Here is a 13,067-nt window from a genome sequence, read left to right as displayed (position 1 = left end):
CGAAAGAGAGAAAAGAAAAAGTAGTCCCGGTAAAACGAAAAAGCGATCGACGTCGAAGTCGTCAGCAAAGTTCCGTAGCGAAACATTAGAATAGAACACTACTCATACTGAAAGGGAAGTATGCGGGAAGGAAGTGGAAAGGCAAAATCAAACGCGATTAACCATATATTAAAGTAACATGCAAAACGACACTCAATTAAAACTGTTATAGAACTTCTCATAATAATAGTAATAGTAATAATAATAATCAAAAGATCGATTTACACACGACGTAATGGACGCATCGGAAAACGAAATGAGTCATGGAAATTCGTATGTACAAGCGCATGGAATAAGCCAACCAGTTACTAATATCGATGAAATAGTCGAAACAAAAAAAAACAAAACAAGTAAATCAAACCAATTAAATACACTCACATTTAAAAATAGACATTCTACCAACTACTACTACTACTACTCGTTCTTGTAACAGCAATGAACAAACAGCAAACCAACAAAACTCGTCAAAATACTTAAACGCTAAAAATAATTAAACCATCACGTAATGAAACAAAAAAAACCTATACAATAATATTTCAATCAAACCCTAAACAATAGCTACATACACAGCGAATACACAGCGTAGCAATATAATCAACGCAACAACAAACAAACAAAGAAAACACATTTACTTTCATGCTACGTAAACGAGCGAAAACAGGAAACGGTTTACTTAAGCCGGCAGAGAAACAATACAAACGCGTACGACAAGGAAAGTGATGAGTGGAGGACAAAATGTAAGAAACACACAGTAAGATCTACTCCGCTCTTTCCAGTTCTTTTTCAGACCCTTCCCTACCCCTGAAAGAAAAACCAACCCAACACCTATAATCGGACTAGAAGTCAGAGCAGAAAAATGAAAACAATGTTACTAGTAAAAACATTAATGCACCGCATTGTAATGGACATCTTTAAAATGAAAGAAGAAACAAGATGTTAAAACGAACATAAAAAACACACACACAAAAATACATTCGAAACAAGCGGGATTTGAGTTGTGTAGCAGATTACATATAAAAAGTGGCGTTAATGATATGAAATCAAAACACGACAATGAAATAATACGGGCTGAGACAGAGACCGGTAGAAGGAAATGGGGACGGGTGTGTACGTAAAACGGGTGTGAACGTGGGTGAAGGCACGTGTGAAAGGATGAGAGAATGATTTCTGCGAAGAAACGAAGATCGACAAAAACTTGAAGATGAAAAAAGCATACAAACAACAACAAAAATCCTTTCTTTATAATAGGCATGAATCAATAAATCAAAAAGTAATGATGAAATATATTAATGAATCAAAATAATACCATTTGCGTTGCGTTTTTCTATGAAATGTTGTATTATGATGCATTTTGGATTCCAATTATTCATGCAGAATCGATGACATTGTGTTTAAAAACTATTATACTAAAAGGTTTACTGATGATTCTTGGTAGACCTTAAGCTGAAAACTCTTCAACTCTCATTTGAATCGAAATAATTTGTTCAGCACAATTCATTATTCTTGGTATATTTCTGCAGCAAAAACATATCCCTAGAAAAGTAGCATTTTTAAAACAAGATTAGTATACCAATCAGTAACCCTGCACTGAAAACCGTATTTCTACTAATACGACACCCAATGCTCCATTTTCTACTTATTTGGTCGTTGGTATGACATATTATAGGGGTATCAACTCCCCTTCCAACACGAAGCATCGGTGGTTCAGTGGTAGAATGCTCGCCTGCCACGCGGGCGGCCCGGGTTCGATTCCCGGCCGATGCAACCGGAATCATTTTTTTTCCTTTTGGCCAAATCAACTTTTTACCGACGTTAATGAGACCCTCGTTTCAGCTATGGTTCGTTTGCCTCCCTTGTTCTCTTCTTTCATTTAAATACGCATATTACATCGCAATGCTTCCTTTAAATGACACATTTATAGATCAGTTACAACCGCTTCACTCTAACTTACTTTCAATATGATTTCTCCTACAGCTTGACCCTACTTCCGCCCCATGGGCCTTCCACCTCCCCGCCCACCTCCAACAAACTTCTTACCACCTCCTCTACCCCGCCCAAAGCCACCTCCGCCGCCGCCCCGCTTCTGGAAATTTGTCCTACCAGCTCCTCCACCTCGTCCACCGAAACGCTTTCCGCCGCCTCGTCCATGATCACTAAACCGGGACGCTTCCCAGGCAAGCTGCTTCATCGACGACGCATCCTGATTGAACACCTCGGCCTCCGTACCGTGCGCCTCGAACTGTCGTTTACTTGCCTTTTTCATCATTCCACCGCCACCCTTCTTCTTGCCGGCACCGCGTCCATCCCCGCTCAACGGATCAACGTTGCCTTCCAGCAGTTCGGAAAAGTCATCGGCCGCCGCAAACAACGAGTTCACATCGGACGTCTTCAGCTTGCGCGCGAACTCACGCTGGCTCACCATGCCCGTCGACTTAGCGGACAGCTTCTTGCGCTTCTTCGGCATCGGCTCGTCGACCGCGTCATCATCCGACCCAACATCATCATTATCATTATCATCATCCAAGTCGGCCATGTCGAAATCTTCATCCTCATCTTCCTCGAGCGAAATGCTGCCCCCGTCGCTAAACTCGCCATCATCCTCACGCACATCACCATCGCGACGGATCTTTCGTGGACGATCGTCATCCGAATCATCATCGCCCTCTCCACCATCGTCATCGTCCTCATCGTCCACAAAGTCCCAATCGTCCAGCCCATCTTCATCGTCCTCGTCGTTCTTGACAGACTTTTTGCCTGCCGACTGCTTACCCTTGCGTTCCTTGGCCAGCTCCTGTTCGAGCTCCTGCATGAAGTCAACCTCGTTCCCACCGTCCATATCGGCATCTTGGCCCGTGCCGCCCGGCACACCGAGCTGGTCCAGGTAGGCATCGAACTCATCGTCGTTAAGCGAATCCACGTCCGAATCCTCGTCCTCATCATCCCCGCCCTTGGCCTTTTTGCGCTCTTGGGCACGCTGGAGGCGAAGCCGCTTCTGCTCCAGGAACCTAGCAAGCAACAGAGGAGCGGAATATGTGATCACCGTACTATCAGAGCACTCATCTCGAAACACTTACTTCAAAATGAACTCATCGTCCTCGGCGCACTTATCCTTGGCAAGTGCGTTGACTGGCAGGGCGCGGAATCCGGCCGGTGCGTAGTCGCTCTTCCGCATGGCCACTCCGGGGATCTGTGGGCGCAGTCGTTCCTCCCCATTCTCGTCCTTCACTGTTTTGGGCTTTTTCGGATTCTTAAACGCAAACCGGTCCAGGAAGCGACCGAGCGAAAAGTCCTGCAGCGGATCGCCGTAGTACGTCAGAGCGGAATCTGCGGAAGGGAGAGAAATACATTGATCACCATTACCATCCATGCACATTGCGCACTCATTGCATAGCAACGAAGCCTGCTCTATACTCACTCGCAAGAATGCTCTCGGCGAACTTTTGCACCGTGGGATGGAAGTGTGACCGATATCGTACCAGCTCGTACCGGAGCGTGTACTGGGCGCCCGCAAACTCCGAAGCCCTTCTGAACGCATCGTAACGCGTTGGCGCACGATGTACCTTGTTTTCGGCTTGCTTGCTTACGTCCTGCTTCCCCTCGACGTCCTCTTCCAGGTCGTCTAGAGCTTCCTTCGGCTCCTCCACAGCAACCTCCTCGACCGCATCGACGTCCGGAGGCGTTTGTCCGTCCTTCAGCAAAACCTTGCGCTTGCGCAGCACCTTACTGACCACTATCAGCGCACCGCAAAGCCGCGCGGCCGGAAAGTAGAACGCAACCTGCAGCAGCCGCTTCACGAACGCTTGCGCCCGCTCCGGGATGGGATCGTTCTGCATCGCCCGGTGAAGTATGTAAAAGAACACGTTCGTTATGCGCGGCCCGATCGACGCCAGCTCCGGATCGAGCAGCTTCCTGTACAGCGCATTATAGAACCGGTCCTGCTCGTACCCCTTGCGCTCGGTAATTTCCAGCAGCAGCGACAGTCCCTGGCAACCGATCGGAAAGTCCGCCAGATGGATCATCCGGTAAATGACGTCCAGCAGCCCCGGTTCGACCACCTCCGCCAGATCGACGTCCCGCTTCACGTTCGCGATCGCTTTCCGCAGACAGGTGAGGATGGACTGCATCGTGCGCGAGTTGATTTCACCCTTTTCGGTGAGAATTTTAAAGTACGAGAAGCAAATGTTGATCATCTTCTGGCAGGTCGGAAAGTCGCCGAACGAACCAATCGCGGCGAGAAAGGAGAGCGAATAGTACTGCGCCATCGGGGCGACATTGTTGCGGAACAGCAGCTTCTCCACCTCGCCCGTAATGATGAATGCCATCGCGCTGTGGCGCCGCACGATCTGCTGCAGATGGTAGAGCACCTTCGACGCGACCGGGCGCAACGGATCGCCCAGCTTGTTGACCAGCGCCGTCAGCAGCAGCCGCTCCAGCTCCGGCACGTTGCTGAACAGCTTCGCCACATGGCCGATCACCTTCAGCTTGGCCGGCTCCTGGCCGGTGTGCAGGATGGTGGACAGATTGGTGACGAATGCGAAGTAGTGCTCGCGCAGCTGGTCCTCAAAGTGCCAGTGGGCGTAAATCTGGTCCCGGATGGGCTTCTCCAGCGTTTGCAGCTTCTGCACGTTCTTCCAGTCCGTGCCGCGCATCGGCAGCGTGATCAGCTTGCGATGGGTGGGCATCAGCGATTTCAGCATCAGCTCGGTCAGCACTTCGACCACGTCCAGGAAGCCCTTGTTGGACGGTTTCACCATCCCGACCAGCGTGTCGAGCGCGTGCAGATGGCAGAACGGGTTCGTCTGCACCAGCAGCGCCCCCGCGTTGGCCCTGTCCCGCAGCGTACCCTTTTCCAGCGCGCTCAGCAGCCACTTTGCATCGGACGGATCGTACCGCTTGCGGGCCCGGCACTCGGCCTCGAATGCCACCTTGCAGATGTTGCGCAGTTCCGCCAATTCCGCGTCCTTCATGTCCACCATCTCGCCGACCAGATTGTATGGTTCGAAGTTGTTGTACCACAGCTTGGTCAGTTGGTCCTCCTCCTCATCCCCGTCACCCTCGTGGTCGTCATCTTCACCGTCCGCATGTGCCTTCTTGCGCCTCGCACCGGTAGCACGCGATGTGCCGGTTTCGCCAGCCGTGTAATCAATCGACACCACGCGTTGCTCACCTTCATCGTCGAATACGATTTTGGCGGGGCGGGCTTGCACCTCACTTGACTGTGGCTCCGGTGTTGCCGATTCGTCCGCCTGCTGCTCAAAGTAGCGTTTTTTGTCGCTTTTCTTTTTAAACTTTCCTCCGCCGATCGCCATCGTGCTGTGGACAATACAAAAACTGTGAACTGTTTACTTTGAACGAACATGTGCGCACGGGGCTGTCATCATTGACAGTTGGCTCGAGGGAGGCTGTCAAATTTCGCTGATGATGGGTGCCTAGTGAAGGGCTATCTTCGGAGGTTCGTGGTTTCATGTTTTAATGTAAATTAAACTAAGAACTCCACAAAAGTTGCCCTTATTTCACACAACACAGTTAAATGAACATGCCTTTTCGTTTAAATGAAAGTGTAGCTCTTCTTGGCTTTTTTTTCGGCTATATTCCCACACCAACCGTTCGGAACCTTCGACCTTCACGCGCGAACACTTGTTTGTTTATCAATATCGCAGCTCTGTCAAAGTGGTGGCCGCGCAATCGACGCAGCGCAAGTTGTGCATTTTATTTTGTTTATCCCTTACAATTCGGCTTGGTGCAATTGGCGCTAATCAGCAGTGAACGAATCCGCCGCAGTGTACGCTACAGAATGCCACCGAAAAGAAAGTCCACCACCGACGAGGAGGACGATGAGTATCGTCGCAAGCGGGACCGTAACAATCAGGTAAAGTGGCACCGAAATTGCATCACCCTGGAAACGGGAGTCCTCACGTTCCGAATGTTCTTGCTCGTTGCCGTTCCCGCCAGGCCGTCAAGCGCAGCCGGGTAAAGTCTAAAATGAAGACGGAAGAGACGCAGCAGCGTGTGAACGATTTGCGGCTCAAGAACCAGCTGCTGGAAGACAAAATTGACAACCAGAAGAAGGAGCTGAAATTTCTCAAGGAGCTGTTCATCACACAGGCGCAAGCCAAGGCGGACAAGCTTGTCGGTATCAATCTGAACGAGCTGCTTCAGGACGATGATAACGACGATAACGACGAGGACGAAGGCGAGCCGAGTAAAAAACGCGCCAAGGAGCAGTCGAAGGGCGAAGGAAGTAGTAAGAGCAGATCGCGTAGGTAAAAGAGTTAAGCGGGTGTCCGGGAGTTGGAGTTAACTTTTCCGGAAGTCACATGCACCCTCTACACGGTGGACATCGATTGTTTTTTGGGTTGATTATTTGTGAACGATCTTCGTAAACAAAGTCCTGAAGGTGGGTGTAGGGTGGGGTGTACTGTGCGACAGTATTTACAATTCGGTAATACGGCGTGTGAGTGTGGGTAGTCTAAGTACATTGACCTGAAATGTAATGTACAAATGTGCTTAGGAAAGTGGAATGTTAGGCGCGCAGTGCGTGTGTATCAACCCAAGTGCGCCCATGGATGGCACGCGCAGCCAAGAAACACGCCTGAAGATAGGCTCGAACGGAGCGAAAGGGTTGAAGAGAATGTGTTTGTAAATAAGCGCTGCGCTGTCAGCGGGGCCGTGTGGCCTAATGGAGAAGGCGTCGGACTTCGGATCCGAAGATTGCAGGTTCGAGTCCTGTCACGGTCGCACACTTGGGAATCTTTTTTTTTGTTTACGTTTTGTTACTTCCTTCGTAAGTGTTCGTCGACATGCGTGTTACTACGAGTAAATTGATTTTATTTATACACAAAATAAAACTTTATCTTCAAACTGACCACAAAATCGCTTGCTATCTTTCTTGGACGGGAAATTGCAGCTGGTTTTTGTTTATTGCTAGCCGCGGCACTGTCCACTAATCCAGCGGATATTAGCACAGCAGCTCTTATCGTACGCTTTTATCCAGCTTTATCACCTTCTCAGGGCCTGTGCATTCGGTCCGTCGTGCACCGGTGCACCTCCCTATCGCTTTCCATTTCAGTAACAACCGCTTCCAACGGAAAGAAAGAGAGAAAGAGAGCGCTTGCCGGTTTTCATCGTCAATAGCGCACCAGGATGTCTTCCAGCGGTTTCCGCTGCAGATCCGGCACGGTACAGTCGTCTGCCGGGTAGCCTACGGGCAGCAGCACCAGCAGCTTCTCGTTCGGTGGCCGCTCGAGCAGGGTGCGCAGGGCAGGGCCACAGTTGAGCGGCGTGGTAACGAGCGAGCTCAACCCGGCACACTGGAACGCGCACAGCAGCATGCCGGTCGCGATCGAGGTCGATATTTCGTTGTAGTAGTGCTGCTTCTTGGCCGTGGCGTCCCCATCCACCTTGTAGCCGTACGTCTGCTTGAACACCAGCACCAGATGGGGCGCCTCGGTCAGGTACTCCTTCACGTGGTTCGTACGAATGGGCCGCAGATCGGTCACCCACTGTTTGGCCATTCGCTGCGTGTAGTTGACGAACTCCTCGGCCTCGATGATCTCGCGCACGCTCGCCTTGATCGAAGGATCCGACACGAGACAGAAGGTCCACGGTTCGGTGTGGGCACCGCTTGGCGCCGTACCGGCCGCCCGGATGCACCGCTCCACGATGGCCACATCCACCGGGCGGGAGCTAAACTTGCGCACACTGCGCCGATTGTTGGCGATGGCGTAGAACCGTTCGGCTGCCTCTAATGGGTCCTGGGCTAGTGTGACCGTTGCACCGGCGTACGGGACGTGTGGTTTCTCCTCCAGTGCAGGAAGTGGGTCGTAGTCAGCATGTTCCAGATCTGTGTCGCATGAAAGGGAGAGATGGGTCATTTCGGGCACCAACCAAAGACACATCGCAAACTCACCTCCAACATACTCGATACCGTCCAGCTTGCTGCCATTCTTCTCTGCTGCAGCCGGTTCCGTAATTCTCAGCTTCTTGTTCCGTCCGTACCGATGCTTGTCGTACAGGGAGATCGCCAGGTACAGTCCCACCAGCACGGGGAAGATGTAGTTCCAGTAGGTTACAAGCGCCGAGCTGCTGAGAAAATAGTCGACTAAATCCTCCAGATAGGAGGCCATGACTCTGCGGACGGATGGGGATGGGGTGTTACCGAGCAACAACGACGCGCGCCAAGAACAACCGAACGAACGAACAACACCGTACGACGCTTGCTGATGAACTGCGAACTGGAAGGCGAATCGTAACGGCAAATCGACTCTCTAACGCGCGGACACATACCCAAACACACACACACACACAAAAGCCCCATTATCATCAATTCCTCAGCCAGTCTAACGCCTTCCTAAGTCACGCACGTTTTGCCTTCTCGTGCCATTTTCATCGTTATCTAGCTTTATCCGGCGCCTGTTTCGCACACTCCCATGCAACTGCAACAACACACACACGCACGCATTGTGTGCTTACCCTTGCCGATCATCAGTGGACCGAAGGTTGCGGGTGAATCGTTTCGACTGTGGGACAAGGGCACGGCAGTGTTGTTCCGAGTTATGGTCATGACTGGTCGATCGCGTCGGTGCCTTACGATGCCCTGGACACACACACCACCATCAACTAGCTGCTGACGGTGATGATTAAGATGATGCTGGTGTGAACTGGCCCCGGGAGGTTCTTGGTTTGCCATGTCTCGTAACCGACCTAGGGGGAGGCGGTAAATGTAGCTACAACGTTGCTGTAAATAATAGAGATCGCGCACTCCGCTTACCTATCGACATGCCACACGTTGGGGCATCGAGGGGCATCGAGGCTCTGGGGCAGGTTTATGTTTTGACTTGGCAAGATAATTGCTATCAGGTTTGTCTTTGTAGGCGAGCCGTTTAATAATACTTTATCGCCGCCAGCTACGGGACAGGGTATTTGATAATGAACATTGAACTTCCCTTTCTCCGTATGCATATGATGTAAGAATGAATGAATGGGAGATGCGATTTTCTGTTCAGTACATCATTTTGATTATTGTTTCACAGTAGTTTAACCCATACTGATACGTTTACAAAGCCGCAACAATGTTTCACTTAAATCGAGGTGTTTTCATTCCATTTCCTAACCGAAAAATGGCTCCCTGTCGCTTAAACCTCCGTCTCTAAGTATGGCAGAACATCGCCCTGGACGACCATTTTCCACACGAGAATTCGTTCCCATCGTTCCGTTGCCTGCACTTCCTGCGCGACGGTTGGATGCGAAGCTGCTGTGACTACATCCGGCGGAAGATCCATCGCACCGAGTGCAAGCGTCGGCAAGGAGGAGACTCGGCGTGACCCAACGGAGCTCAGAACAGTGTCGGGTGTCGGATCGGGGCTGGGGAATGGCATCGAATGAAACTCCGCCGAACAGGTCCGACTGGTGGTGTTGCTTTGCGTGGTTAGCTGCAGTGAGTGCACCCCGGACATAACCTCATCATCATCCGGCCGTGCATTGTACTGCTCGCTGTGCAACAGTAACGTGCGCTGCTCTAGTTCGAGCAGTTGCTTCAACCGTCGACGCTGCTCAATGGTTTGATGCTTATTGTACAGCCCATGCTCTGGAAGTGTATTTGCGGGAAGGGAAAAAAAATGAAAACTGATGTTCCCCTCCGAAAGAACTGAATGCGATTGAGGAGGCTATACCCACCCTTGAGGAACTGTTTCAAAAATGCTTGCTCCACTGCTTCGTTAATGTTTCGCTCGGGCCAGAAGCTGCTAAACAGCGGTCTGGGTAGGCTGGAAAGGTAGTCATTGGTAACACAAATGTATTTGATTTGATCGCCGAGGATAGCGGGGGGATTGTTTTTCCTAACCTGTGTTGACGTGTTCCGGGAGTCCAGTTTTCTGCATCAGCAAATTCGGCCGATCCTGTGCATTCCGACCGTGCTGGTGCATAATGGCACCGGGCGCAATTGTTGCACCTGTTCCGCTGCTTCGCAAACCAGCTCCGGAATCGAGAAAACATTTCCTTGGTAGCTTTGAGCGAACAAAAATCCACCCAAATAGAAGAGACACAGGAAATGGGCAAAATTTTGATTTGTTTATGAATGGTTCGACAGTTCGTTTCTTTGAAATACGAACTTGATTTTGCCCGTTCGCGCTCTAAACAAAAAACCTTCTCACATGTCTACATTCAGGCGTAAACGGCTTAATTTCGCGCCACACTGCACAGTGGGAGCAGAAATGTTGCCGGCGCCTCAATGTAGGCAATTTGTTTACCGCTCATGCAGGCATTGTTTTGAAGCGGCAAACAGGAATGTACAGGAATGTCTATCGCTCGCTAAAACCGGTGTCGTACAGGTGCTCGTTCGATCGCAACGAGCTCATTCGATCGATTTCCCTTCAACAAGCAACACCGACAGTGGCAAGGACGATAGAAGAAATGTTCTCCCGATTCGAGAGCTGGCTAGCTAAGCAGCGGGCAAAGTGCAACAGCTTCCCGTGGAGCCATTGTGCCAGCCGGCCGGACAGGGCAGCGTCAGCTGAGTTTTCGTTCACCGGATACCGAAATTGGACAACCGAAGCACGTCACAACAGGTAAGATCGCCACACCGTTCTACGCTAAAATCCAACTGGAAAAGGCAAAGATTAAGAATGTTTGTTTCGTTTTTGCAGCTTACCCAGGCGCCAATTTACAATTTTCTTGTCGGAACGAAATATAGGCGATGGAGAGGAACAAACAATGTTGAAAAAACTGCTTAAAGGTAATGAAAGTGCGCTAGCGTGGTGTTCAGGGATAACTACGATAGTGAATCTCTTTTCCCTTCCAGAACATGGCTTGTACAACAAACACCAGACAATTCATCAGCGTCGTCGATTGAAATATCTGCTGGAGCTGGAACAGCGTACACTATCACCTCACGACGATACTGCGATCATGTCCGGCTGCCTAAAAGCCTCTGCCAACAATTACCGGACCTGCCCGATTGAAGTTCATTCGATGCCATTCCATTGTCCCCGACCGGCAACAGGTGCTGCGATGTGCTGTGCCACCTCAACTGCCTGTTCACCGAAAAAAGTCCGCCGAGTTGCTTCCTTACCGTCACTCGCGTCAACGAAGGATAGCAATCCTCGGACGGAAAATCCTGTCAACGCTTCACATCCAACCATCGCACGGGAAGCGCAAGAACGAGATAAGTCCAAATGCCTGAAGACTATTTCATGGAAAAATTCAGCATCCAGCGACACTCCATCCACCATCGAGACGGCTGTATAGCGTTTTTAGTGCAAGGTCATAGTTTATTTCATAGTATGTTTCCTTTGAGGAATGACAACGAATTTATGATCGCAGATGAATGCAGTTCTAGAATGTTAATAAATGGTGTAACCATTTCCAAAAATTCTGCAATGCTTTTCTGTGTTGATTGAAGCCGAAACGCCTTTACCCTTCCGCATTGGCATCCTGCGCAACAGTCACCGACGTCGGGATGTTCTCGGTCGCCAACGTCGCTACTTTGCCAGACTGCATTTCCATCATTTCGAATTCTTCCGACGGTTTGATTTTCTTGTGAATAGATTGGCCTTCCGGAACGGCAGCATCTTGCACAATGGGAGATTCCTGCTTTTGATCTTTGTGCCAATTGCGCATTTCGACGCAACCAGCTACGCTCAAATTGTCTCCTTCATCTTCCCGCATGCGTTTCGCTCTGGAAGGTGTGATTTCATCAACTTCAATGTTTCTGAAACAAGAAAAACAATCATCACACAAACATACACAGCCATTTTAGGAGACACCATTGCCGGCAACTGCACTTACGGTGGTACCGCTTGAGTCAAATCATCATGCGCCTGTGGCTCATCCTCGGCGGCATCTTCCGGGCTTCCGGAGCAGCATTTGTTAAAAGGTGCCAACAGTGAACGGAACATTTTTCTCGCAATTTGAACGATTGTATAGCTTCGTGTAGTGCTGGCGTTCAATTCGTTTCTGCTGTTGTGTGCTAAAAGCCACTGCGTCAATGCTGTACCAAAAATAAACTGTCAACTGCAACGGGCCCAGGTAACAGCACAGGTCGGATCAAGGTGGATTAAAAATATCAGGTGGTGGATTGGGGCCTTTGGGGGGTCACCATAGTTGAGGGACTTTACGTCATTTTACGTCAAACCGTTAATCCTGTCACTGGCAACCAAAAAAACATCATATTCCAGGCAACCGGGCTACCCGTGTAGCCAGCGACTTTGGAGGCTTATAACTTTCGAATGCGTAATCCAATAATGATGCAATATGCTGATGAAAATTAAATAAACTAATGCAGTTTCTAATACTGTGCATAGATTGGTTCAACTCACTGCCGTTTTTAGCTATAGTTTTTCAAAGTTGGCAGGATTTTGTTGAAAAAAAAAATACAAAATGTAAAAAATATTTTTTCAGTACTTTACAAAATTTTCACAGCAAAATGACTCTAGTAGTTTAGAGAACTGTATGTTGCACGTCTATTATATGTTTGTTTAGAATTTTTCTATGAGCCATAACAAAGATAAAGGAGTTTTGATTTGAATAAAAACCGTTACATCACACCTGTCATAATAATTTTATAAAATGCACATCTGCGACAAATGCAAAAACTTCATAAAATGGTCTCTGTTGGTCACTTATGTTGATTACACATTGTTAAGAGACTGAATTTAAACATTGTGTGTGTGATATTTATTTGATATTGGTGTCTTTCTACCATCATCGATCATAACGTAACGGTTTTTATTCAAATTGAAACTCCTTTATATTTTTAATTCCTAGTAAAAAAATCTAAAAAATTACAAGAGACGAGCAACATAAAGTTCTCCAAACTATCAGAGTCATTTGGCTGTGAATTTTTTTTAAAGTACTGAAAAAAATATTTTTTACATTTTGTAATTATTTTCAAAAACATCCTGTCAACTTTGAAAAGCTATAACTAAAAAACGGCAGTGAGTTGAACCAATCTATGCACAGTTATAGAAACTGCATTAGTTTTTAGATTGTCATCAGAATATTGCATCGATGTCGGATTGCGTATTCAAAAG

The 13,067-nt window shown here is 48.7% G+C and overlaps 6 protein-coding genes and 2 non-coding genes across 8 annotated transcripts; 4 read left to right on the top strand and 4 right to left on the bottom strand.

Moving 5' to 3' along the window:
* The first annotated feature begins 1,732 nt into the window (after window positions 1–1,732).
* On the top strand, window positions 1,733–1,803 carry Trnag-gcc. The gene has a single exon. It is a non-coding gene; the product is annotated as a tRNA-Gly (tRNA).
* Window positions 1,804–1,936: 133 nt separating this feature from the next.
* LOC120894821 (uncharacterized protein F23B12.7) lies at window positions 1,937–5,493 on the bottom strand. Its single transcript, XM_040297695.1, has 3 exons — window positions 3,455–5,493; window positions 3,114–3,363; window positions 1,937–3,044 (listed from the first exon to the last, which is right to left on the bottom strand). Exons 1-3 carry the CDS (start codon window positions 5,346–5,348, stop codon window positions 2,021–2,023), a joined length of 3,168 nt encoding a protein of 1,055 aa, XP_040153629.1. The 5' UTR covers window positions 5,349–5,493; the 3' UTR covers window positions 1,937–2,020.
* A 52-nt stretch (window positions 5,494–5,545) lies between these two features.
* On the top strand, window positions 5,546–6,912 carry LOC120894975. The gene is made up of 2 exons (XM_040297939.1): window positions 5,546–5,908; window positions 5,992–6,912. Exons 1-2 carry the CDS (start codon window positions 5,570–5,572, stop codon window positions 6,304–6,306), a joined length of 654 nt encoding a protein of 217 aa, XP_040153873.1. The 5' UTR covers window positions 5,546–5,569; the 3' UTR covers window positions 6,307–6,912.
* Window positions 6,705–6,777, top strand: Trnar-ucg. Its single transcript has one exon. It is a non-coding gene; the product is annotated as a tRNA-Arg (tRNA).
* Window positions 6,851–8,537, bottom strand: LOC120894904 (iodotyrosine deiodinase 1). Its single transcript, XM_040297816.1, has 2 exons — window positions 7,949–8,537; window positions 6,851–7,882 (listed from the first exon to the last, which is right to left on the bottom strand). Exons 1-2 carry the CDS (start codon window positions 8,163–8,165, stop codon window positions 7,167–7,169), a joined length of 933 nt encoding a protein of 310 aa, XP_040153750.1. The 5' UTR covers window positions 8,166–8,537; the 3' UTR covers window positions 6,851–7,166.
* Window positions 8,538–9,060: 523 nt separating this feature from the next.
* Window positions 9,061–10,051, bottom strand: LOC120897491. The gene is made up of 3 exons (XM_040302434.1): window positions 9,881–10,051; window positions 9,715–9,803; window positions 9,061–9,625 (listed from the first exon to the last, which is right to left on the bottom strand). The coding sequence occupies exons 1-3, from the start codon at window positions 10,030–10,032 to the stop codon at window positions 9,174–9,176; spliced, it is 693 nt and encodes a 230-aa protein (XP_040158368.1). The 5' UTR covers window positions 10,033–10,051; the 3' UTR covers window positions 9,061–9,173.
* A 124-nt stretch (window positions 10,052–10,175) lies between these two features.
* Window positions 10,176–11,407, top strand: LOC120897490. The gene is made up of 3 exons (XM_040302433.1): window positions 10,176–10,604; window positions 10,683–10,771; window positions 10,838–11,407. Exons 1-3 carry the CDS (start codon window positions 10,324–10,326, stop codon window positions 11,281–11,283), a joined length of 816 nt encoding a protein of 271 aa, XP_040158367.1. The 5' UTR covers window positions 10,176–10,323; the 3' UTR covers window positions 11,284–11,407.
* Window positions 11,308–12,052, bottom strand: LOC120897492. The gene is made up of 2 exons (XM_040302435.1): window positions 11,824–12,052; window positions 11,308–11,746 (listed from the first exon to the last, which is right to left on the bottom strand). The coding sequence occupies exons 1-2, from the start codon at window positions 11,931–11,933 to the stop codon at window positions 11,449–11,451; spliced, it is 408 nt and encodes a 135-aa protein (XP_040158369.1). The 5' UTR covers window positions 11,934–12,052; the 3' UTR covers window positions 11,308–11,448.
* Between the last annotated feature and the right edge of the window lie 1,015 nt (window positions 12,053–13,067).

Source organism: Anopheles arabiensis, chromosome 2, assembly GCF_016920715.1.
Source record: "Anopheles arabiensis isolate DONGOLA chromosome 2, AaraD3, whole genome shotgun sequence".
NCBI lineage: Eukaryota > Metazoa > Arthropoda > Insecta > Diptera > Culicidae > Anopheles > Anopheles arabiensis.
This window is presented reverse-complemented; position numbering and strand designations above follow the sequence as displayed.

Bases quoted from the DNA above. Each gene is read 5' to 3' on its own strand.
- LOC120894821 (XM_040297695.1), bottom strand. From the start codon at position 5,348: ATGGCGATCGGCGGAGGAAAGTTTAAAAAGAAAAGCGACAAAAAACGC. The intron at 3,364-3,454 runs GTGAGTATAGAG...TCCCTTCCGCAG, and splicing joins CGCCGAGAGCATTCTTGCGA to ATTCCGCTCTGACGTACTAC. The intron at 3,045-3,113 runs GTAAGTGTTTCG...GTTGCTTGCTAG, and splicing joins GACGATGAGTTCATTTTGAA to GTTCCTGGAGCAGAAGCGGC.
- LOC120897492 (XM_040302435.1), bottom strand. From the start codon at position 11,933: ATGTTCCGTTCACTGTTGGCACCTTTTAACAAATGCTGCTCCGGAAGC. The intron at 11,747-11,823 runs GTAAGTGCAGTT...TTCTTGTTTCAG, and splicing joins TTGACTCAAGCGGTACCACC to AAACATTGAAGTTGATGAAA.
- LOC120897490 (XM_040302433.1), top strand. From the start codon at position 10,324: ATGTACAGGAATGTCTATCGCTCGCTAAAACCGGTGTCGTACAGGTGC. The intron at 10,605-10,682 runs GTAAGATCGCCA...TCGTTTTTGCAG, and splicing joins ACCGAAGCACGTCACAACAG to CTTACCCAGGCGCCAATTTA. The intron at 10,772-10,837 runs GTAATGAAAGTG...TTTCCCTTCCAG, and splicing joins GTTGAAAAAACTGCTTAAAG to AACATGGCTTGTACAACAAA.
- LOC120894975 (XM_040297939.1), top strand. From the start codon at position 5,570: ATGAACATGCCTTTTCGTTTAAATGAAAGTGTAGCTCTTCTTGGCTTT. The intron at 5,909-5,991 runs GTAAAGTGGCAC...CGTTCCCGCCAG, and splicing joins AGCGGGACCGTAACAATCAG to GCCGTCAAGCGCAGCCGGGT.
- LOC120897491 (XM_040302434.1), bottom strand. From the start codon at position 10,032: ATGTTTTCTCGATTCCGGAGCTGGTTTGCGAAGCAGCGGAACAGGTGC. The intron at 9,804-9,880 runs GTTAGGAAAAAC...CTACCTTTCCAG, and splicing joins CCCGGAACACGTCAACACAG to CCTACCCAGACCGCTGTTTA. The intron at 9,626-9,714 runs GTGGGTATAGCC...ATACACTTCCAG, and splicing joins TTTGAAACAGTTCCTCAAGG to AGCATGGGCTGTACAATAAG.
- LOC120894904 (XM_040297816.1), bottom strand. From the start codon at position 8,165: ATGGCCTCCTATCTGGAGGATTTAGTCGACTATTTTCTCAGCAGCTCG. The intron at 7,883-7,948 runs GTGAGTTTGCGA...CATGCGACACAG, and splicing joins CGGTATCGAGTATGTTGGAG to ATCTGGAACATGCTGACTAC.